Consider the following 27,167-nt stretch of genomic DNA (forward strand, 5'->3'; position numbering starts at 1 on the left):
TCACTCACTTAAAATTCAATAGTGGCTGAAAAATTTACCTAAAAATACTATAATATGAATTAATAGAATAAAATATATAGTTAGAGATATGCTTTCATTTAAAAAAGTAAAAAAAAATATATATATATTTTGTAAATTTTCAGAATGCTCTGTATTTGTAATACATTTCCAGCAAACCGTGAGTATAGGTCTAATGATAGCTTTCCAATACTGTGTCAAATACCTTCTTATATCAACTAGAAGCTTAGATAAAATATATATTTCAGAATTTTGGCCAGCCTCTGTATAATCATGTATTCTAATACAAATTGAATGCCCTGAAAAATAATTACACAAATAGTATTATAAATATATGTTTTATTTAATAACACAATCTGTAAATTTCTCTTTTCATTAGAAGATACATCTAAATTCAAAAATACATATTGTAACATTAAAAAATATAAATATAAGACAAATAAACAACATTCACTATTTAAATATTACCTCAATTATTTCTAATTTATGACCAGAAAAAATATACTCTATTTAACAATAATTTAAGATAATCTAGAAAAAAAAGATTATTAGTTTTCATACTTAATTACCGTTTACAGAAATAAAAACTAATGTAGTTTACTAAGATATCCACTAAATTATAGTGAAATAATTTACAAAATTTACAATATTTTAACTTTTATTTTTTTAATTACAAAGTCTTGACACAAAAATGTGCATGTGACGCCAACCATATTTTATTACCATACTATTATTATCATAACAGGAATTAATTTCTCTTTTTTATAAACTGTCACTTCTATAAAACTTTACTACCTGCTGGTTTTATGCAAAGCTGAAATGTTTAACAATTATTAGGAACAAAACCTTGATTCTTGAATTTTGTTAATATTATTGTTAATTCAATTAGGCAGAATTTAATAACAGAAAGTTAGTTTACTTACATCTTATTAAATAAATCTTTGAAAAACTGAAAGTTTCAAAAATCCAAAATCATTAGATCTGTTCGTTTCGAAAGAAAATCAATATATACCTCATTTACATGTTACACATATCTTCTTCTCATTGTTGCTTATAGTTTGCTAATTTAACAGACTGCAAAGTACATATTAAAAAAAATAAATTTTGCAAGTAGAGCTGCTGATTTTTAACAAGGTTAATATTTTATAATATAAAACTTTTATATTTTATTTTAAGGGTTTTCTTTTATATTTTTGTTTATATAAATTGATGAACCACCAAATCAGATTTGAAGATGATGATTTAATTCAAAACATAATAAAATACAATCTAACGGTTGGCATTAGTGGTAATAATACAAAGGAAAATACGTTTTAAATATTACATCTTTACAGTAATGGACAGCAAAATTTGCCTATTCATTCATAATAACTTCAAATTTATTAAACAAAAACATTTTCAATAAATTATTAAAATAAAATATTAGTGTTATTAATATTAATACATTAATTAATATAATAATTATATTATAAAAAAATAATATAATATAAATTAAAATACTTTTTTAAATGCATTTCAGATAATAATATTATTTAACACTATTAAAAGATTAATAGTTTCAAAAATTATAAAAACTGTTTGTAATTATGGAGTTAAATACCAACTGAAGATGCAGGATCCTGTGAAAATCGATTCTTGGAATTAATTTTAACTTATCTATTCACTGTGTTTTAGTGGTTTAAATTTCATTTAATATTAAATTTTGTTAGCAAGGTGGTCAATATGTTATATCAAAATATATGTATATATATACATATAACTTTTCCTGTTAATTAAGAATGTAGATAGTATTATAAATAGTATCATTAAAAACATAGCCCTTTATATGTATTCTTTATTGAAGATAATTTTCCTAAGCATTATATTTTCTCAAAGGTTGATATGATTGAGGTTTTTTATAACATTGTATCACCTAACATTGTACCTTAGTTAAGTTTGAAGATGACTGAATGAATTGTCTCGGGTTTACCTTCTAAATAAAATAATACATTTGTACGTAAATTAATTTTTATATGATGTTTAATCTAGAATATTTTTATCTTATCCTGCCTAAATCATGGTAACTGAATTGTAATATATTTTAACAGTATGCTAACAGTGTGTTCAGATAATTAAAAAACTTCTTTTTATGCAATTTTTTTTTCATATTACCTTTATAATTATTTTTACAGATTTAACTTAATTGTTTTATTTTAAATATATTTCAAATATTAATCATTTGGTTAGTAAAATTATTATGACCAACAGCAGAGTAAGGGCCCTAATTAAATGAAAACTATTTTACAGGAGAGAAAACTTTGTCATATTATTAAAAGAAAATATCTTATTCCTCCTTCTGAAATCTAAATTATTTTAGAACAATTTACAAATGAGCTGAAAATAGCGAAAATTCTATCAGTAGGCAGCATGAAAATGATAGCTTGCAATTTTAAACCTTGTATATGTTGTGTTAAAATGGATTTATAAATATTTTGTGTTTCAATGTCAGCTTTCTTTCCCAGAAACAAAAAATAAAAATGAAGAAAAATTAAGGATTGCTTGGTATGAAAACAAGGCAAAAGGTTTTTTACAAATTTATTTATTATTTTATGAATAATTTTATGTAATTAACTGTTGAGTAGTAAAGAAGCAAAGGTAGCATAATATTGTCTAATGAAGTTTGAGAAAGGTTGGATGTAAACGGTTCTATTGATACCTGTTTATGGATAAATTTACCAATGATAATGTTGATATTGGCAATGATGTAATAATTATACTTTGATTCGGTGTTTTTTGTGAAAGTATCTTTTCACTGGACAGTTGTATTTGTTAAAGACATCTTGACTGTGTAATGTGTTAGTGTGTGCTTTTCCATTCCAAATTTTCTAAATGTTTTTGCTCACTTTGAATTTAACAAAAATTAGTCTTCAGAGATTCATCCAACTCTAAAAATTATTATAGACAGAGAGAGCTGCTATGTAATACAAAAAAATATTTAAAAATTAAATTACTTTGTTTTTAAAAATATTTTTTCTTCATAATCATCCTGAAATTCTGCTACTTAGAAAACTATTTACTTTTCTTAATTAAATCTTTTTTAATGGATTTTGTTCTTAATTACAATTCGATTATTCAATTACAGTTTTGTAAAAAAGTGTATTTTCTATTTTTAAATTTCAGTGATCTACATCAGTAGGTGTATCACATTAAAAAAAAACGAAAAAAATATTTTTGACAAGAAAACTTTTAGAAATTTTGTGCTTTACATCGTCACAAGGAATTTTAAAATAAACAATTTTAAATTTTATATTGCTTTTCATATATTAAGTCATAATTCTTTTTTTCAAGAACATTTATTGTTTATTTACAATATAAACAATATTAACATTTTATGAGTAACTAAAAAGTAAAATAAAATTACACAAAAATTTTGTGCAAACACTAGAATGTATGAATGAACAATTTTTTTCAATGTTTTTTAAAAAAATCAAAAATAAAATTAACATTTTATAACTTCCTAAAGTTACAAAATGTTAATTTGCCCATCCCTAAAGGTAGCTCAGACATGGGTAAAGTTTTCATCACCTTTACCTTAAAATAAGTGTATTGTAACAGATTAAAAAAATCTTCTCAAGTTTAAAAACAAAATAACATCATGGATATAATCAGAATTCAAGTTTTTTCTATTTTGAAAGTTTCCAATTACTGATGTTCTGATTAAGAACTCTTCTCCGTAATTCGACTAGTTTTTCTTGAATTGCAAGTTGTGCAGCCCACAACACTTCACAGGCCCAGTGATTACATAGAAATAGTATAATTACTAATTACAGGTATTTATTGTGTAAAAAATTAGCATAACTTAAATGAAAAAAGAAAATTTTGAGAAAAGGTAGGTAAAACCAGTACTCAAAATTTGAAAAAAAATATTTTAAAGTTTATTCAATTTTATTAATTCTCTTACTTTAATTGACAGTCAAAATCCATTTATTTTATTACAGAACTTATAATTTATTTAACTTGTAGACAATACATAATTTTCTAGAAATTTATCTTAAAAGGAATAGAAACTACATTTTACTAAGAAAACAAAGAACCTCAATGAAAATTCTAATTTAAGATATTACCTTAGATTTTTCATTAAATTAAGATAAATGAAAATACAAGTTTAAAAAAATGTCCATTCAGCTCTTCTAGTATGGTAAAGTAAAACATACTATTAATAAGAAATTTATTTCTATTGTTTAGCATACACATAAAGATTGTGAAGATAGACAGAAATACAAACTAATATATAATATTCATATGAATAAGTTTTCTTCATACTATATCAAATGAAGTTGCAATGATGTGTTTAATTTGAAAATTTTAGTCAAACAATTTGGTTTGAAACTTCTCGTAGAGAACATATTTAAATTTTATTTTCAATATAAAATATAACTAAGTGAAAAAAAGCACAGATTAAATGATAATTATATTTAATATGGTGAAATATTAATGTAAAATTTAAATAAACAGAACAATAAACAGCTTGAATAAAAAGAGAGTTAATAAAATAAATGAATGAAATAGGCTAATATTATATTTTCTCTCTTAATTACTTGCTTAATGTAAGTAACATGTTTACTCCTACAACAGATTAGTAAATACATTACCTTACAGATAAATAAATATGAGTACAGTAGCTGAAACCTACTTATTGTCATTATTTCACAGAGGAATAAACAGATAATAAAAAAAAAAATTAATATAAGGGCGGAAAGAATGGATTAATTAGATAATTGCATCTTCAATAATAAAGCAACAATATTTCCTGTACAATGGGTTCTTAAAGGGAAGACAAGGAGCTCGCTCCTCACAGCAGTAATTACTAAGGAAAAAGGTACAAGTTACTTTGTCTTACCAGCATAGCTGAACCAACTATTGTTTATACTTGTAAAAAATAAACGAATAAATTAAAAGCTTTCTAACTGGTAAATGGCTGTCATAAAATGGTCGTCATGATAGTATTTCATTCCTTTAGATATCCTATACAGATTTAGATGAGATGAGCAGGAAGCCTATCTTATCTAATAGGTACTTGAACCATCAGTTTGGTACTTTCAAAATACCCAAATAAAAAAATAAAAAAAATAATAATAACAAAAATATTTGAAAATTGAAAAAGTAAAACTTCAGTTTATGTCAGATGTTTCATTTTTTCTTGCACTTCTATTTTGTATAATGTTTTAAATCGTACAAAAGATAAGCAGTACATTACCATAAATTTTATGATCATTTTTATACTCATATATTGTATGATATATTTAAAATAAAAATATAATTTTCTACTGTTAAGAGATGAAAATGCTTAAAATTCTTTGACAGTTTGAGAAGTTATAGCTGCCGGTTAGAGGATTAAAATGAATTGATTTTTTTGTATTGTATAATTAAGAATGAATCAAACTAAATAGTAAAATACATAATTTCTTAACTCATCTATGAATGAGTAAACTTTCACTCTCTGAAAAGCATTGAAAATATAATTTACCAAAAAAATTAAAATAATGTTTCATATAACACGGATCAACAATGATTTTGGGTAAGAGTGATTAACTGATTCTTATAGTATTTTTCATGCTGATTTCAAATATGAAATCAGAATTCTTCTATCAGGCTTAGTTTTTTTGTAACTACCATTCTTATTTTTGGGTAGTATCATGCATGAAAACTCCATAAGCGTAGCATTTTTTTGGAAACGTATTTTATTATATTATTTATCAATTAAATAACTTTTGTTTATTTATTACAGTCCCTTAATTATTGTCAGATTGATCTGTTAGACATTAGTTATCATGTTTATTACTTACACCCTAATTAAAATGAACAAGAATGTGACTCCTTCTTATTTTCATCTTACTATAAACACATCATCCACTTATTAATTATTTCTGTCATTTTATATTTACTTATACAAACTGTCATGCAGACTAGAGAAATATTTTTAATTCTCATTCAAGTGTGAGTTCTCGTGTGTGTAACATTCAGTTTTATAGCTGGCTTTCATATTTGTGAGTATATGTTATTCAGTTAAGTGAGTGTATGTTTATTAGTTGTTTATGAAGTGTTTTTTTTAAACAATATTAGCCATTGTAATAACAATCCCTTGCAGTTGCATCATTAATCATCCAAACAATTTCATCTATATTGAGATAACGTTGAAATCTCAGAAAAGAAATATAACTCCATTGTTAAAAAAGTCACATGAACTGTATTTTGGATGTTAGTTAGTGATCAGGACAAATCTTGGGCTTCTCATATTTGTTATGCTTCTTGTGTAACATTGTTGACTGGTTGGCTAAATGGATCTCATCACATACCATTTGCAATTCCAATGGTTTGGAAAGAACAAAGGCTCACACCATAGACTGTACCATAGACTGTTATTTTTGTGTAATAAAGATATCTGGGATAACAGCTAAAACTAGACGTACTGTTAAATTCCCTGATATTCTATCTGCCATGCGGCCAGTGCCACATAGCCAAGATCTTCCAATTCCAGTTTCGCCAGAAAGATGGAACTTAGATGAAGATGAAAATGTTGAATCTTGTGCTCACTTATCAGGCAACAAAGAAAGAGATCCAAATTTTTTAGAAAATAGATATACTGAATATCATTTAATTAATCAGTCGGAATTAAATGATTTGGTTCGTAATCTAAATTTATCAAAGAATCAAGTAGAAACACTAGCATCAAGACTGAAAGGATGGAATCTTTTGCAACCAAACATTAAAATCAGTGCTTTCTGTGACAGATAGTCAGGATTTGAACATTTCTCCTCTCAGTACAAAAACTTAGTAGTATACTGTAATGATGTGGACTCTTTACTGGAAGCTTTGGAACATATGCACCATCCTGACGAATGGAGACTTTTTATTGACTTGTCAAAGCTTAGTTTGAAGGCTGTTCTACTTTACATTGGAAATAAATACCCATCAATACCATTAGCATATGCTGTTCACATGAAGGAGTCTTATGAAAATGTGACACCTGTATTGAGCAGGATCCAGTATCAGAAATATTTATGGCATATTTGTGAAGATGTGAAAGTAATAGTGCTTTAACTTGGACTGCAAATTGAATACACTAGGTTTTGTTGCTTTTTGTGCAAGTGGGACAGTAGGGATTGGAAAAAAAATACATAAAAGAGCAGTGGCCAAAGAGAGAGATACTGACTATAGGAGAGAAGAAATGTTTTGAAGAAGAGTTAGTCAGGCATTAGTAAAAACAGAAAAAGTTTATTTTCTGCCATTACACATTAAGCTAGGTTTATTCAAAAATTTTGTCACAGCAATGGATCGTAATGGTGCAGGGTTTCAGTTTCTAAAAAACAAATTCCCTAGTATAAGCAATGTTAAAATAAAGGAAGGTATATTTGTTGGACCACAAATAAGAAAAGTAATGGGTGATCCAGCGTTTGAAGAATGTTTGAATAACTTTGAGGTTGCTGCATAGAAATCATTTCAAAATGTGGTAAACAACTTCCTTGGCAACCATACAGCAAAAGTAACTACAGAGAACTTGTGAGTGAACTCCTTCAAAACTACAAAGAACTTGAGTGGAACACGTCACTCAAAATCCATTTCTTACATTCACATTTTGATTTTTTCCCTGACAATCTCGCCACTGTCAGTGATTAACATGGAGAATGCTTTCACCAGGAGAAACCTACAATGATAACACAATACCAGGGAGAATGGAACCCAAAAATGTTAGCTGACGATTGTTGGAATCTTAAGAGGAATCTATCTACAGCAAATTACAGCAGAAAATCTAAAAGAAATATATTTTAGGTGAAAATGCATGTAATGTATTGTCACATTACATGCACCATACATTTTCTATTTCAAAAGAAATTTCAATTAAAAACAAACTGAGCCTGATAGAAAAAATATATTAGTATATATGAAATCAACATAAAAAATACTATAAGAATCAGCCAGTCATTTTCATTTAACAAACAAAAAATTTTTTGACCAGTGTAATTTAAATTGTTGTCAATCTTGTCTAGGTTAAGACTGAACAATACGAAGACTAATTGCTAGTTAATACTGATAAATCGTTCTCAAAATTTGTCTGTAATCAATCATTCTTAAAATTGGTGTCTGAAATATATAAAATCAGTGCAGTTATATCTATTCTATCACGTAATAACATAAATGAACATCAGAATACTGAATATACCAATGAGGATATTTATCAATTTATGAGTAAAATGGTAATTTAATTGTCTTTCTTTAAACTTTATAAACAAAACCAAACAAAGAAATTAAAAACAACTTATATTATTATCTTCAGCTGTTATTGAAAAAACTAATTGGTCTATGAGTGTATTTCGATTTCCAAATAAAAACTTAGTAAGATAATACCGTAAATAGTTTTGTAGTATCACTGGGAGATCACAAGATGGAGCTGCTCAGTCTGGTATGATTATGAACTAAGACTAGGAAAGGAACTTAAAAGTATAATATGGACCACATATATTTTCAAAAATCTCTAAAAAAAGAATAAAAATTATATTGCAATTTACTCATAACAAAGTAGAGTAAGGGAGAAAGAGATAGAAGGGGGTTGATTATTGTAGTCTGTATGAAACTAGCATTAACGTCTTGTTTGCTTAATCTAGTAAAAATTGCTACAACACTAAAATGATCAAAATTGAATCATTACGTCTACATTTATAACTGGGTCATAATTATTAATATCTGCATACCAACAGTTGTGTTAATCACATATACAGTATTCCTGTACAAAATTATTTTTAAATTATGTTAAAATATTATTATTGAGCAAAAAAATAGAGAAAAATTTCATCTTTTAACAAAAATAAGAAAAAATTTAACTTTAAAAAAATAATTAAAGTATATGTTTTAACTTATCGCAATTACAGTACAAATTATTTATACCATATTTAAATATTCTAAGAATCAAGTTCTGTTTCAAGTAATATAAACAAACGATGCACTAAGTTTCAAATTATTTTATATCAGTTCACAAAGAGAAATTCTAAAATACTGAAGGTCATTGATTTGAGCTTTGATTTCTCTGTAGTGGCAAATAACAACTAGTTGAACATATTTTTTTATCTGTAAAAAGAAAAACACAATTGATTAACTATATATTTTACTTCCTCCAGAAATAATAAATTAGTTATTTAAAGACTAGTCTCAATCATTAGATGGGTTAACATATACAATAGTAATCCATCACATGTAAGTGGTTTAATAATATGTGAGAATAGTTCAAATTTACACAAGAATTTTGTTTCTTTCCTTAATGCAGTAATCTACATGATACCACATTGGTTCACGCTGTTAGAACATATTTAAACTTTTTCATCATGATGAATTTTAATCACTTGTAATAACCACAAAAACTAGTTCAATTTGTATAAATAGACTGATGTTATGAAACATATAGGCTACCTTGCATTATGTTAGAATAGGAAATTACATCATCCTTATCAATTTAAATTATAAAAAAAAATAGTTTACTACTGAAAACAAATAAATAGATTACTTGTTTAATTACTTAACCACTAGTTTAATAAAAAAAAAGAAAAACAAACTGCTAAATAAATACTTTACTTTGATGGAGCTACACAAGTTGGTATTGCGTTTGACCATTTCCCATTACGTAGACATCTTAGCATTGCAGCACCTTGCATTACAAGTCCTTCATCACAAGTGAATGTTACAGTCTCACCAATTTGGTAATAAAATTTTACTGAAGACATTCTTCCACTGATTGCAGTACCTGGGTAAGAGCAAGCCTGAACACCTATTATAGAATAAAGGAGAATTAACAGTAAAACATGAAAAATGCATTATCCAAATTAATTAAGTTATTTTACTGTAATAATTAAGTATTATTAATAATAAAACTTTACATAATGTTTCCTGATTATTTTCTGATTAAAAAATAGTGTAATAAAAAATAATTTCCAGATAGAAAGGTGCAGTTTGAAGTTTAAGCAGCCAAATTCAGTTTCTTTTTTCAGGTTCAGTCTTTTATTCTTATGTCACAAAAACAGAACTTAAAACTCCAAAAAACAATTCCTATTATTAGTTTAAAACGTATTATTATAAATTCAGGAAAAGTTCTTGATTGAGTACGGAAGGTGTCTGATGCAAAATTGATTAAAGACTAGTACACTAATTTCAAGCAAAGAGAAAGCATTATGATTGTTCATAAAGCAGTAAATCATTGTGGCAGGAGACTATTGTATCACGGCAAATCACATTTATATGAAATTCAAAGCAATCCATCAATGGATGGATAAATAATATACATTTTCTATCTCTGACTGTCTTTCAATATTTTTTTTTTCTTTATTTTCTCTAACTTCAATGTATAAAAATCAAGACCTATATGTTTAGAATCATTTTTTATTCTATTCATTAGGTTACCAACCATATAAATAAATTAATAATATTTTTTAAAATTATATAAAAATTAATAACAAAAAAATTAATTTTCATGTTTATATGATGTTTCTCCTAAAACCCTACTATTTTTCAAATGAAAAGCACATGCATGTGTCTGTGCACGCGCGCGCACACACACACACACACACAAACCCTGGTCTGCCACACAACAAATATATTTGTGGCCAAATGGCAAAAGCAGATTAGTACAAATTTAAAAAAAGTCATATATTTATATTCTCATAATGGTCACAATGAGATCTACAAAATAACAAAAACTGATTTAGCTTTTTCTTGTTGGGAGAAACTGATAGTTTTTGATTTCTTAATGTACATTTTTGGCAATAGTGGAGGAAGTAAAAGTTTTATGTTGACATATTAACTAAATAAAATTTCCTAATCTTTCCCAATGTAAATATTGATCCCATACATTGACCAATGTAAATTCTAAATATTGACTATTTAGAATTTATTATAACACAGTTAATTACTCAAAACTTGAATTTAAATACTTTAAGATACTGGGAAAAAACGTTGGAAAATAATGAATTTCCAAAGTTAGAACAACTCATTTCTTTCTTAGTATGTAAGTGCAAACTACTTGAATCCACTAACACGATTCAATGTAATGAAAAGGTACAGTCGTCCAATGTAGGTTTTAGCGGCAAAAAATATGATTATTCAATACCTAGTTCTAGTAAAAATGTATTTTATGTAAATAATTTTATGTGTACATTATGTAAAACTAGCAAACATCCATTGTATCGATGTGATAAGTTTTTAAGTTATAGTGTTAATGAAAGGAAAAATTACGTCTTAATTGTTTAAGTAAATGCATATTGTGAAAAAGTGTCAAAGCAATCGTAAATGTAAAAAATGCTCATGAAAGCATCATACACTAATTGACTTAGATAAAATGCTGCAAGAGCCAGCAATTAAATCTTCTAAGCCGAATCAAACTCCTTCGGCTAATAGTTCATATTGCACTTTAAAATCAGAATCTAACAAGTCTGTTTTACTTGCAACAGCTCTAGTTATTGTAAAAGATAAAACAGGTAATTTCATGATTTCATCGAAGCGGAACACTAAATATATTTCCATGTTGTCGTCGATTCATACACAATTTAAAAAATAAAAATAATTGTATATTGTCAGATCTTTCACCGGAACAAGTCAATTCCACCTTGGCAATACTTATTCGTCATTGTGAGTGGCATACATCTGATCCTACTCCACTTACTCCTGGAGATTTTTTAATTTTCACTTCATTAACTTCCTTACCTGATCCTGATTTCTCAGGCATTAATGTAAATAAGCTTACTAGGTGGCAGCTTATACAAATAATATTGAAAGACTTTTGGGAAGCATGGTCTATCGATTATTTACATTCCTTGCAGCAGAGGAACAAGTGTAAAATTTCAAATAAAAACATTTGTGTTGGCAGTGTCGTTATAATTAAAGAAAGTAATCATCCTCCATTGATGTGGAAATTAGGAATAATTGTTGAAGTGTATCCAGGTAATGATGGACTAGTTAGATTAGTTGATGTGAAAACTAATAACACGATAGTAAAAAGAAACATTAATAAATTGATTGTTCTTCCAAATTTAGATTCTTCCAATGGCATAAGTCATCCCGAATGTAATCAATGAGATTTATTTAACGTCCTCAATGTATTTGTTTATTTTAATTTATTTTGGTTGCCTGTATCAATATTAGATTTGTTGAGTTAACTTTAATTTTTGTACTTTCTAACTTTACGTAATTATTTTATGTAATACTCTTTGTTTGCATCTTAAGTTTTATTTCATGTAATGTATCACAGAATTATAATTAAAGTAATCATAATTGGTGAACGGTGTGTTCCGTTCCACATCGAGCCATCTGGTGCTGCGATCTAGTGGGTGTTAGCGCTCACCGGAGAGTTCCGCTCGTACTAGCATCAAGTCAATTTATACGTTATGTTACACAATTCAATTCATTAACTGTCAAAATGAAAATTCATTAAACCAGTATTCAACAAGCAACAAGGCGTTGTCTTCATTCATCACCTATGAACATACAGTCCAATCTCGGTCTAAAATCTACCAACCTGTTTCATGTAATGAAATTATACAACATAGAGATTATTATACAATTGCCCAAAAGTGAGTGTAATATATTTAAGTAATACAAAGATATACATGTATGTTTTTTCCACCATAGCAGCTCAATGACTGAACAGATTTAGATGTATGACCCGGCGTTGAATCCTTACACTACCAGGAGTGTCATAGGCTGTACATATATATATGTTTAAATAAATTAAGAAAATTATACTATGTACAAACAATATATACAAAATTGTCACCTGCATACCCGCATGCTCTTTAATTATACTATATTAGTAATGATTCGAATCAATCAAATGAATAATATCACAAAATAATATAATTAAATTTTTGTTAAATAAAATAAAATAATATTAAAGAAATTAAAAAAAATTCTGTTTAATAATTATGGGCTTCCTGTTTAATTGTCTTTCTCAGTATCTTTAAAGTTTCACAATATGATTCTACATTAATCTTAGGGTCAGTCAACATGAGTTCAGCATGTACAACACCTTGTTAATAAAAAAAAAAGGATTAGCATTACCTTTGTGATTGATGCAACCAATTTTACCTGTTTCAGAGATGTGAAATGAATTTTATCTAGTGAGCTCAGTTTTGTTTCAGGTGATAAATGATTGACCTATCATTCATCTCCAATCAAAATTTTGTTCAAAAAGTCATTACCTTCCTTTTTATAACAATCTAAAAATATGAGAAAAAAGAGCTGATTGAATATGTTTCCTTATGTTCTTTAAATAAAAGAGGGCCCACTGAACATCAACTTTTTGATACTTATTATTGATGTTGTACAGACCTCCATACAATATACCCACTTCAGCTGCAATCTCATCTGCTATGACCCATGTTTACGCCGTTTGGAGTAAAGTTTCCGTTATTTTCAATGAATTCCAAGCTAGGGTGGGTCCCATTGTTTTGTTACAGGAATGTTAAATTTTACTTTGTTTCGTATTTTTGGGCTTGTCTTTTATCCCTGTTTTATTATTTGTTCTCGTGTTCGACACTCCCTCCGTCATCCTTAGTGACCGCGTCCATTCTTCTATCGAATTATTTTTGACTACCCTTTTCATACACCCGTTATTCTTTCGTTCCCAAACTACTACATGCACACATCTCTTATCTTTTATACACACTCTCTCCTGTCCACTACCTGGATCTGGTTTCCCCCTTTTTTCTTTCGCCATCTTTTCAGCAGAGTAGATCCAACATTTCACCTGTGCAGTCGCCTATGGTCATACTCTCCTGCAAACTTTGTGATAATATTCTCATTCAAGCAGAATCTCAAAACTCGTCACTACACATCTGAGATTCTACGCATCATTCTACCACTAAACCACATCACACCTCTGTATTCCTGATACATCAGTGCGGACTACGCCCACGATTACTGTATGTATTCATGTATCTGCATTCACGAGTTCGTCTCTGGATATTTTTTGTGTGCTACAGGCAAGTTCAATTTTCATTATTACGTTAAACAGTGATTTTATCATTGAAATTTGTGGAACATTCAGTTCATCATACCTTATGCCTTACGATTTCAAGTTTAGTTAAAAGAAAACCATTTATTCACTTAATTGCATTCATGATAGGTGGCTTAACTATTTTACATGTTTAATTATTACGATTTGTTATTGTAATTAACTCTTAATTTATTTCTGCAACTTGCTGATCGCCGAGATTAGTTCTTTGCTACTTATGCACTGTATTCATCATACTTCTCGCAAATTAACCTAAAGCAAATTACTCCTGATGTGCTGGTATGTTTTAGGACTTTATGATTTTTGTATTCTCAAGAATTCTCATCTATCAAAATAAACTCCATTTGTATTATTACTTATTTTAATGTGATTATATTGTGATTTAACGCCTTCTATACTGAAATTATTGTAATTAATGTTTCCTAACCTAATGAAATCTGTTCCTTGCTAATCTTCATAGCACAGTATATGTTAGTAGTGCAACTGTTTTCCAGTTCCACTTTCTATTGATGTTATGTCTTAAACATCTAATTTAAAATTAAGGTGTTTTATATTCTCTTATTTTCCGGCTCTGTTACATTGTGTATTTAAAAAAGGTTTATTCATGTATTTTTGTATTTAACATCATTATTCATTTGTTGATTCAGCTGATATGTTAAGTATTATTAAGCTATGTTAATTTCATAATTTCCTGTTATGTTTTAAGATTATGATTATAACATTAGTTCATTTGTTACACTTTCAATAAAGTCCAATTTCTTTTGGCAAATACTAGCTGTGTGTTTTTTGTTAACTTTACCCAACAACCCACCTATTTGGAAGCAATAATTTGTGGAATGTATTCACTGTTGTCTTCCTTCACCAAACTTAATGGTCTTCCCTGCCAGCAGTTGTCATTGTATTAATGTGCTCATTTTCTAAAGACTTGCATAATTTTGTCAGCACCTAGCATGAAAATGCTACATTACTGTACACTTCACTCAACTGGCAATGAATTTTAGCAGGATTAGCCTTCCTTAGCAGGATTTTAGCAGAATTTCATTACTCTTCCTTGCCCACAAAGAACAAGTCACTGCACAGATTTCTAGTTTGGATGCTACATGCAAATTATGTGAATGTTTACAGCTAACAGTCTCTGTCATGTGCAAATCATTACTGCAGCTGAAAAAGAGAAGTATTTCTTTTTTGCTGTAAAAGGGTTGCTCTAATTAATTTTTTTACTGCCTCTAGTAAACTACAAAATGAAGTAAGCAGTTAATATACGAACCCATTTTAATAGCAAAAGATATCCAAACAAATTATCTAACATTAACAGCTGAATAGAAGATTAACAAATGGAACTAAAAACATGAAATCTGTTAAAATTGATAAAAATTATTTTAAAAACTTACATCTTGGAACAGATCCCGACCATCTTCCATTTTCTTGGCAAGCAATGATTGGTTGACCTTCCATCATATGTTCTGGATTACAACTGAACTGAACTAAATCACCTGCTTTATAAACACCTTGACCTTGGATAAATCCATTTTCGGGTAAGCCAGGAGGGCCACACTGTACCTCTAAAACAACACCATTACATTTTTAAAATTTTTTGACAGATTTTCATAATTAAGAATTTTATTTATCATTGTGTAATTTACATATATATTGCTTCATCTAAATTAAATACTTTTAACGAATTACTTTAATCCTTCAGAAAATATGTCTTCAATAAATTTATTACATCAATTAATGCATTTACTGTAAATAGTTTATTTATGTATACCAGGTTACAGAGTAACAACACAGTGATGACATGATATCAAAAGTACTCTGCAAAGATGCCAAGGCATCTGTACATAGTCTGGCATGAAATGTACTGGTAAATGTGAAGTCTTTAATGACTCAGGCCGACCACTCCTGAGATGTGTGGTTAATTGAAACCCAACCATGAAAGAACACTGCTATTCACAGTCTAGCCATTCAAATCTACATAAAAGCAACTGCCTTTATAAGTTTTGAAAAACAAAATTTCACATATACTAGGATTTGATTATGCAACCTGTATGTGTTATAACATTTTAATTCTAAAAAGTTTTTTTTGAAACATGCTCTGGAAAAAACAAAGGTTGAGTCTTTAAGATGAAATTCAAGAGGCAGTAGATTAGGAAATCATATAATGAGAGAATACTATAGATAGTTTCATTTGAGAATAAGCAAGAGTATAGACCGAAGAAGGTTGACTTAAAACAAGTAAGTACAGCTTAAGTATCAGACTAGAAGTTTCTGGAAGAGGTCACTTCTTTCAGATTTTGAACAAACAGTTATGCAGGGCACTTTGGAGTTTTATATAAAGGAATGGCATTGTAGATTAAGTTAAGAGTCAGATGAAACTAAATTAGTTTCATAGTTCATTGCTATGCATTTGAAAGAATATGATTAAAATTATAAACAGACTACAGTAAGTTCACAGAAGTTATCAAAATATTGAAGGATACAGATAATGAAAAAATAAATGAAAATTTTGTGAGTCCAAGAAAAATTAATCACTCGGAATCCTTACCCATCTGGTCCTAGACACATTATAATGTAATGGGTCTAGGACCAGATGGTCCAAGAATTTTCAAGGAGGAAAATCACACAACCTAATGATTAATAATTTATTAATCATCTATCCAAACAGTACTGTATATTCCCACACCACCAACAGCAAATTACAGCATTAAAAATCATAATATAAAATTGTCATGTTAAAGTATAAGTATATAAATAGTATGAGGGTAAGACAATTATTATCCGCAATTTATTTATACTTTTATTTATGTTGGTAGTACTGTCGTGTTGCGTAGATGATGCATGCGTGGTTTAATTGTTGTTATGTCTGTGGAGGTTTGATGCTGCTAGGTTAGTTCCATTATCGCTGTCCTGCCGTTAATCATGGCTGCTCTGCTTTCTGTTTGCATCAAACAAGAGCAACGTTCAGTGATCTGTTTTTTGTGGTCGGAAGGTGTATCAGGGGGCAAAATTCATCGAAGACTTTCGGAACAGTGTGTTGCCACAACTAATGGATTGAAAAATTCAAAAATGATTGCACAAGTGTTACGCACAGCGAAGGAGCCGGATGACCGTTTACCACCACAAATGAGGAAAATATTGAATGTGCATGTGATATGGTTTTCTTAGACAGACGAGTAACTATTGATGAAGTGGCACATCGTCTGCAAATTAGTCTCGATTCTGCCTACGAAATCATCCACAACAGACTTGGGTTTCATAGTCTGTGCAAGAGGGTCCCAAAACAACTCACACTGTTGCATAAACAAACACGCTTGGATATCTGCCAAAAACATTTGGATCGATATGGTAACGAACTTCTTCTTAGACAGAATCATCACTGGTAATGAAACATGGATCCATCATTACGAGCCGGAGAGCAAATGTCAGAGTATGAAATGGAAACATCCAAATTCTCCCTGCAAAAAATAGTTCAAGACCCAACCATCAGCAGGAAAATTGATGCTTACGGTTTTTTGGGAGTCACAAGGCCCAGTACTGGAACATTATGAGGAAAGAGGCACGACAATAAACAGTGCGTGTTACAGTGAGATGCTTACTACAAAGCTGAAGCCTGCAATTCGAAGCAAACATCGAGGACTGCTGTCAAAAAGTGTTGTGTTGTTACACGACAATGCCAGTTCACATACTGCTGCCCACACTGCTGAAAAAAAAAAGTTAAGCTCCAGAAACTCAACTTTGAAGTACTGGCTCATCCTCCATATAGTCCTGATCTTGCCCCTTCTGACTACCACTTGTTTGGTCCACTCAATGAGGCATTAAGGGGCCGTCGATTTACCTCGGACGAAACAGTGAAAGAAGCGGTGCATTCCTGGCTCGCAGCTCAACTGGAAACCTTCTTTTATGAGGGCATCAGAAAGCTTGTGGACCAAGTGTGTTGAAATGCAAGGGAACTATGTTGAAAAATGATGTACATGTTAGTTTCCTATTTGTATTGCAATAAAATTTATAACTATATTGCGGATAATGATTGACTTCCCCTTGCAGATTACATTACATTTTTAATTTATATATACACAAGGGATATCTCTAAAGTAAAAACCTGTGGGAAATTTCTCTCTTTATGGTTAGCGAACCTGTGTCGTTCATGGCCATGCTAATAATGTATATACTGCATTGTTGTCTGTAAGTTGTCAGGTTGTATTATCTTTGATTATGTGTGAGTTATTACATTATAAAATGAATAGGAAAATCGATGTTGTCGCCAACTGTAAAATACATGGAGTCATAGGTTTTTTAAACCATAAAAACGTTAAGCTGTTAAAAAATAAAAAAATTCATAGGCTGTTGGCTGCTGTGTACAGTGATAATGTAATGAATGAAACAAACATCTAAAAATGGTGTGAAAGGTTTAGAAATAACAGAATTAATGTACATGATGAAAAACGTTTGGAGAGGCCCTCGATAATCACCGAGGACTTGATGGAATGCGTCGATGATGAAATTAAAAAAGATTGTCACTCAATGATTTCCGACTTGGCTCTTCTTTTTCCTGATGTTTCAAGAGCTGTTATTGGTTGCACTGTTCATGACCATTTTGGCTTCAGAAAGGTTTGTGCACACTGGGTGCCGCATGTCTTGACAGAAAATCACAAAAAATTCAAATGGGATCTGACTTGGAATTTTTGATGAGCTACATAGAAAAAGGTAATGAGTTCCTTAATTCAATTGTTGCCAGCAATGAAACATGAATTTCATATTACACACCACAGAGAAAATGGCAGTCAAGTGAATGGCATCATCCTTAATCACAACCAGACCAACAAAGGTCAAGCCACAGCCATATGGATGCAAACTGATGGCCACAATCTTTTGGGATTGGTTTGGCTTACTGCTGACTGATTTCATGCCTATATCATATGACTATATTCATGGAATGAATATAAATGCAGAAGCCTACTGCGAAACTTTATGTAAGTTACGGTGCGCCATTAAAAATCGGTCACACAGGTGGCTGACCGACAGTGTCTTCCTCCTGCACAATAATGCATGTAACATGTTGTGGGTTCGACATGTGATTTACTGAGAACATTTGGATGAGAGATTTACGATCACCCATCATACAGTCCAGACTTAGCTCTTTCTGATTGCCATTTGTTTTGGAAATTGAAAGAACTTTTGAGTGGTAAGCAATTCACGGGTGATGATGAAATTAAAAATGCTGTTAATCAGTGGCTAAATGGACTGGCGGAGGAAGAATACAAGGAGGGTATATTGAAGTTGGTGCATCCATACGATAAATGTCTTAATTCATGTGCCAATTATATAGAGAAGTAGTGTAAGGTAAATAGTTTAAGAGAAATAAAAAATATTAATAAAATTTTCAGAATAAATTTTTTATAATGAAACAGTCTTTACTTCAGAGATAACCTCTCATGTGTATATATACACTGTTTTATATATAATAATGTGAATAAGATTACCTCTGCAAGTTGGTAATGGAGCAGCCCATTCTCCAGTTGGCTGGCATGTTGAGTGAGAAGGTCCCACAAGACCAAATCCTTGGCTACAAGAAAACATTACTTGACCACCAACTTCACGGCTTAATATTGATGCCCTTAAATTTGGATCTGACAGATTTACAAGATCAGGACATTCCATACCTGAAAAAAAAATTAATATTCATAAGTTTTTAAAGCAATAAAAACAATACATCATCTTGATTTAAATGTTACACTTAAAAAAAAAAATTAATTTTTATTTTAAGATTTATTTTCTTATTTTGTTATGTAATAGCTAACAGTAAGCACAATATTTAATTTTATTTTTACGTTAAAATAAAATTAATTAATTATGCATCGTAACTCATTACAATCATTATAAATGTGAGTTTGTAAGTTTAAAAAATCACATTACATTTACACATATGCTAAAATAATATAAAAAATTATTTTGATAATTGTACGTAAATTTATAAGAATATGTTAAATGTCATAACATAAAGATATTGGATGACTGGAAATGAAATATTGTATAAACCATTCCTGTAATTAGAATAGCCAGTTTTAGGATAACAAGTGTACCGTGCCAATCTTCTAAGGTAAATAAGGAATAAAATGTTCTCCTTCCTTTTTCACTGAGCCAAACATTCAACTCTAAATGAATTGCACTTTAGATAGCCAAGATAACCAAAATGTAGATATGTTCAGCCTTGCAAGCAAGATCTTCATTCTGTTTAAAAAAGAGACTGACTACATGGTGAACATTATTACTTCCAGTGAAAGAAAATTTGGTTATTTTCTCATATAAAACACTCCTAAAAAAAATAATAAGCCATCTACAAGTTGAAAACAATACTATTAAGTCTTAATATTGTATGATCTTAAGTGAAATTACATATATAAATTCAAATAAAATAGTAAGAAAAGATTATTCAAATTTTTATATTTTACAAACTTAATTAATAAATTTATTTTAAGGATTATTTCCTTTTAGTATTTTAATTCTAAAAATGGAATGAAAGTACAAGTAATATGAATCAGCAAGAAAAACATCAAATCAAATGAAACAATGTGGTCAATTTTTTTTTTTGACCACAGAAGCTTACAAAGAAGCTCATAGCAGGAAAAAGGGGGAAAATCACACAACGTAAACTGAGAATGAAATACTACAACTTTAATACAAACAAACATACCTGCAGCTGTAAAGTTATTAGTGCTGTATGACTGGCATAAACTCTACTTTTTATAAAAGTTTCAAAACTACTGTTTTCAAAACTGCTCACAGTATTTTAATAAAATCTTACCAAGTTTTTTAATATATAATTTTTAAACAGAGTTTTAACAGCTGCATATTTTAATTCTCCCAAAAGCACTAAGAATTTTTTTTTGATGAATTTATTCATAACCACAGAAGCTTAAAAAAATAGAAATTTGTTGAATATAAAAAATGCCATGCCCGATTGCAATTTGAACTTGAAACTGCTGGATGAAAGGGTGAGCCACTACCATTCTACCACAGAGATTAGAAATATTAGTCATTGATGTAATGTTAATTTCTTATTACAAAAAACCACAAAAACAGTTATTAAATAATTATAAAAAAACTGTTGATGAGTAGATATTGTATTCAAATATACATGCACGTGTGTAAACCACATACAAACAGAAAGAAAGAGAGAAACTCTTATGCTTATACACAGGAAGAGGGCAAGTAAATTATTAGAATGACGTAGTGTCCATCATGCAGGCAAAAAATTAAGTTTGATCTTAATGATAAATAATATAGTTTTCGGAGCCTTCTTCTTCATTGCTTCTGGTCAGAAAATGTAAAAACTGTTCTATATCACTGTTCTTAGTTCTCCTCAAAATATAGTCAAATCATTTCAATGTTGGTTTCAATTAAATATTTCTGTAAGCAAAAACAACTATATTTTATATAGTAAATGCTAATTTTATATAGCATTTATTCATTATAAAATTGATTCTGATATTTATTAATATATGATTATTTGTATAATATTTATTCCTAAAATAATATAAACTTACTTTCACAAACTGGCATTGGAGCACTCCAATTTCCAGAAGGAAGACATACTATTTCAGGTGCACCTATTAAAGAATTACCATTGGCGCAAGTAAGAATAATTCGGGTATTCATTTTGGTGTTATGAGTACTAAGCTTCAAGCCACGACGTGGTGGTAAATCAGGACAATGGACAGCTGAAAAAAATTTAATCTGTACAAAAATGAATTAAAAATGAAAAATTGGTAATTTTGTCTTGGTAATCAGGTGAATATAAATAACATATCTATTACAAAATTATCAAGATAATTTCTTAATAAAGATATTTTTTAATGTTAAATTAAATTATTCTATCTTAAGAATTAACAACTTCACCTGTGACAATCTCTCCTATGTTTGTTAAACTCTTTGAAATTTGGTGCAGCATTCTATAGTAATTTTACATATGAACCATTTCTTATAATCTTAAAAAATCTTCTAAGTACATTCATTTTTATTTTATATTATTTAAAAAAATAATAAATTGATTTAAGCCAGCTGTAATCAGAAATCAAATTTTCTGACCTAATTTTCTTTTGGTTAAAAAGATGGTTCACTAATCATTCTGAAATTCAAATGAAATTTTCTTGTCTTCTGTTCCTTTTTAATCCTTAATATTTTTATTATTAATATACACATTAATCTTAGATCAGCGATTATATTACATTAAGTATTTTTAATTAGATTAAAAAGAGAATATGTGTAGACTATTATGTTTACAAATTATACCATTAGATATTTTTCTGTTTGTTGGCGGGAATGTTACTAAATATTTCTTGAATTTTAAGAAACAATTTGCCACTAATAAAATATAAAAGTTAGAAAATTGATTACCATTTTATTAGAAGTAATATGGATTTCACAGTCTAAGAAAACATGAAATTATGTTGACATTATCTTTCATTATGCGGCTTCTGCAAGGAGAATGATTCTATAAGCATTGATTCAAGTGGCATGTTTGCTGTTAAGTAGATACTTAACAAAAACCAAAAAAAAATTATTTTGATCATCTATTTATGTAGTTGTGTAGTGTTGGTAAGTAAATATCTTTAAGAATCTACAGTCGGAAGAAGCTATTTAATTATTTAGCATAAAAATATTGCTTTTTCGGGGAGAAAGAAATGAACAAATAAGTAATGAATTAAATTAAATACATTATTAATTAATCAATAGAACTATTGAAAAAATCTCAAGGGTAGAACTCAAAAATCAGGAATAGTAATAAATAAATAAACTAACAACGTGATGTTAACTCAGATGATTCCTTCCTCTCAATGTTTATCAGTAGTAGAATCATCTTCCCAACAGCATCCATTAGTACTGAATGAACATTTTTCAGTTTTAAACGTTTTTTTACTGGGTTTCATAAAACATGACAATGAAACATGGTTATACATTCATCAGTAGAAATGTCAGTACATAATATCTAAATCATTAACATCGTAATAATACAGTGTCTTAACCATACTAATACGAGTATCTTAATATCACTATAAGTTAGTGAGAAAATATAGTTGTGTAGGTCGAAGAGATCATGTCTTTCATTTATGCATGTGACATACAGATGATTGCGAATGTGACTAAGATTTTTCACAAATAAATCATTTGCAATATATTTGGCATGAGTGTTCAATTAAAAAAAGAAAAAAGTAATTTGCTACAATGCACACCTAGCATTAGCATCAAGTACTTCATTCCCATATATGTTATATGAAAAATATGGACCTAATTCCTAAGTGAGGGTGAAACATCTATCTACTTATTAATCTATAACTTTATACAATCAACAACAGAAACACAAAAAACTATGTAATGTATAATTAATTATTATCAAACCTATTAAAATTATCTTCTACTGTTCTCACGAGTTTAAAAAAAATAAATAAAATGACAAATCCTTGCGACTGAAGTGAAAAAGATAAATTAGAATATTACTTTATACATATAATAATTTTAATAATCATTTAATTTCACTTATCAGTATTAATCTATAGTTTAAGTGATGTTAATTCACCAGAAATTTACTTATATACAGCAGAAATATATATAAATGAAACATACCTAAAAAGTAGCTTTTCTTTTGAAGTTCAAAAAAGTTAAAAGAAAATTGGCTAGCTTTCGATGAATTGCAATACCTAGATGGTAAAGATTTGATTGGCAGAAAGGCTACTGGGATAGATAGGATACCTGCAGAATTACTGCGCAGTGGAGGTGACGAAGAAATAGATAGATTATACAAACTGGTGTGTAGTATTTACAAAAAAGGGGAAGGTTCGTCAGACTTTAAAAAGAGTGTTACTGTCATGATACCAAAGCAAGGTGGAGCAGATAAATGTGAAGAATATAGAACAATTAGCTTAACTACTCATGCATCAAAAATCTTAACTAGAATTCTGTACAGAAGAATTGAGAGGAGAGTGGAAGAAGTGTTGGAAGACCAGTTTGGTTTCAGGAAAAGTAAAGGGACAAGAAAAGCAATTTTAGCATTCAGATTAATAGTAGAAGGAAGATTAAAGAAAAACAACATATTTGGCATTTATTGACTTAGAAAAGGCATACACTGAATAACGTACACTGGAATAAAATGTTCAGCATTTTAAAAAAATTAGGGTTCAAGTATAGAGATAGAAGAACAATAGCTAACATTTGCAGGACCAAACTGAAACACTAATCAAAGAACCTAAGAAAGAAGCCGTAATAAAAAAGGAAGTCCGACAAGGATGTTCCCTGTTCCCATTACTTTTTAATCTTCACATAAAATTAGCAGTTAATGGTGTTAAAGAACAATTTAGATCCAAAGTAACAGTGCAAGATGAAAAGATTAAAATGCTATGATTTGCTGATGATATAGTAATTCTTGGTGAGAGTAAAAAAGATTTAAAAGTAATAATGAATGGCATGGATTAAGTCCTATGCAAGAACCACCACATGAAAATAAACAAGAACAAAATGAAAGTAATAAAATGTAGTAGAAATACTGTAGATGCACCGCTAATATAAAAATAGGAAAAGGTAAGATTACGGAGGTAGAAGAATTTTGTATTTAGGAAGTAGAATTACTAAAGATGGACAAAGCCAAAGCAATATAAAATGCTAAATAGCACAGGTAAAACGAGCTTTTAGTCAAAAATATAATTTGCTTACATAAAAAATTGATTTAAATGTTAGGAAAATATTTTTTGAAAGTATATGTTTGGAGTGTAGCTTTATATGGAAGTGAAACTTGAATGATTGAAGTACCTGAAAAGAAAAGATTAGAAGCTTTTGAAGTGTGGTGCTATAGAAGAATGTTAAAAATCAGATGGGTGGAAAAGTGACAAATAAAGAGGTGTGCCAAATTGATGAAGAAAGAAGCATTTGGAAAAAATATAGTTAAAAGAAGAGACTTACTTATAGGCCACATATTAAGGCATCCTGGTATAGTGGCTTTAATATTGGAGGGGCATGTAGATAGGAAAAAATTGTGCAGGCAGGCAACATTTGGAATATGTGAAACAAATTGTTAGGGATGTAGGATGTAGGGGGTATATCGAAATGATACAACTGACACTAGATAGGGAATCTTGGAGAGCTGCACCAAATCAATCAAATGACTGAAGACACAAAAAAAAACACAAGTTCTCAGGTTCTGCCTACGAATTTTATTCATTGCTCTGACCTTGATGTACCTCAGTTTACTGAAGATGTTCTTAGTGTTATGAAGACCCTTAAGCCAAGTTCTGCTCCAGGTCATGATTGTATTCCAGCTTATGTCATTAAGGGTACTGATCATATCATCACTCCTGTTCTTACATTTGTCTGTAACTGGAGTTCTCAAACTGGTGTTTTTCCTCTCAACTCTGGAAGAGGGCAGCAGTCATCTTCATTCTTAAGCCTCGTAATACTACAATCAGCAATTTCTGGCCTACATACATACTTAGTTATTTCTCTAGAATTATATAAAAAAGATTATTTCCATCCACATTTATAATCATGTATATCACCAGATTTCCATTCATCAGCATGGCTTTATGAATGGTCATTTCATCCTTTCCAAACTTAGTCCTTTCCTTCACTCAGCTGGTAATATTGATGAGCGAGGCAAAATAGACATATCTATTTTCAATTTTAAAAGGCATTCGATAAGATACCTTATCATATTCTGTATGAAAAGCTTCAGAAATATGGGATCAGTGAAAGACTAAGAACCTGGACATCTTTGTATTTAAGCAATAGAACTTCTGTTGTCCGATTTGGTGGTGTGACATCCAGGGAAGAATTTTGTAAAGCATGTGGCAGCCATAGAGTTCCAATTTGAGCCTCTAGCTTTTCATTCTATTCATTAATGATATTTCCAATTGTATTTCTATTAACTTTGTACTATGTGCTGACTACTTAGAGATTTTTCACAAAATTCAGTTTCTTGAAGATCATTACACTATCCAAAGCTGCATTGATGCAATTTCTCATAAGTCACAGGTAAATTTATGTTTTTGAATGCTGATAAGGTTCAACTGGTCTTTTTCTCTTGGAAAACTAATGTATCATATCACAAATACTGCATTGGTGGTATTATTATACATCTGCAGAATTCCGTTAAAGATCTGAGTATTTTATTGGATGCTGAACTGTACTTAATTGACCATGTTCAAGTAATTACAAGAAAGGCAAAAAAAAAAAAAAAGTTGGTCTAATTAAATGGCTTACAAAGACATTTCAAGACCCTGTGACTTGTATTGTGCTCTTCAACACTCTGGTGCAAAGCATTCTTGAAGATTGCTCAGTGGTATGGAGCAGGAAACAGAATTGTACAATTGATAAAATAGAATCTGAGCAGAATAATTTTCCATACTGTCTTTGTCATAAGTTCAGACTTTACAATTATAATAATGATGATCTTGGTGACATTTGCATCTGCCATTGCTGTCATCCAGACAAGATTTCTTCATTGTTCAGTTCTACTGGTCGAGATAGATGCCTCATTGTTCCTGTGTACTCTTCTATTTCTCCATTTCCTAGGTCTTCCACTGCTGCTTCTGAGTACTCGAATGATGTATTTTCTCTTGTCTCCTCGAGATCAAATGTGGGCTTAAGTCCATAATTTCTTAATCTTCGACCCTTTTTGTTTGTTTTGTTTTATGAAGTTTCTTATAGGTTTTGAGTCTGGTGTATTTTGTTTGTCAAACCATTTTTGCAATAATAAATTTAAAAAAAAAAAAAATTAAATAAATCATATATATAAACACTTAAATATTTTGTGAAACTTTTTTTTTTATTATCTTTCTTTTAAGTCTCACAATATACTCATGGCTCTTGCTGTTCTACTGTGCTGTTTCCCGTCTATACTTGTCCCCTAGCTGGCTGATATCTTCTGTCCCTTAGGTGAAGTGTTGGTTCACTAAAGTGGTGAAAATCAAAAAGGAAAATTGTACTAAATACCCTAAATAATTTTTATACTTTATTTGTTTAAAAAATATTGATTTAAAAAAGAAATATTAAGGGAGCATTTTTATGATTTTAACAGATATTGATTACTATTCTTAAAAATTTTGTATGTTGTTTCATTTCTTTAAAAAGA

The 27,167-nt window shown here is 29.4% G+C and overlaps 1 protein-coding gene across 4 annotated transcripts in view; it reads right to left on the bottom strand.

The window, feature by feature from the left end:
• Positions 1 to 8,943: 8,943 nt before the first annotated feature.
• Hasp (Hig-anchoring scaffold protein) overlaps positions 8,944 to 27,167 on the bottom strand; it is a 502,258-nt gene continuing 484,034 nt past the window's right edge. The window contains exons 22-26 of one of the 4 annotated variants that reach the window (XM_075381941.1): positions 21,595 to 21,768; positions 19,531 to 19,710; positions 15,442 to 15,612; positions 9,622 to 9,814; positions 8,944 to 9,120 (exon numbers count right to left, since the gene is read on the bottom strand). In XM_075381941.1, coding sequence (XP_075238056.1) covers positions 9,117 to 9,120; positions 9,622 to 9,814; positions 15,442 to 15,612; positions 19,531 to 19,710; positions 21,595 to 21,768 — 722 coding nt within the window. In that variant the 3' untranslated portion in view covers positions 8,944 to 9,116. Of the gene's footprint in view, positions 9,121 to 9,616; positions 9,815 to 15,441; positions 15,613 to 19,530; positions 19,711 to 21,594; positions 21,769 to 27,167 lie in introns of those variants that run through there. The other 3 variants (XM_075381932.1, XM_075381913.1, XM_075381921.1) reach the window with 3 other exon arrangements.

The sequence above is a fragment of the Lycorma delicatula genome, chromosome 1, assembly GCF_047948215.1.
Source record: "Lycorma delicatula isolate Av1 chromosome 1, ASM4794821v1, whole genome shotgun sequence".
Lineage (NCBI taxonomy): Eukaryota > Metazoa > Arthropoda > Insecta > Hemiptera > Fulgoridae > Lycorma > Lycorma delicatula.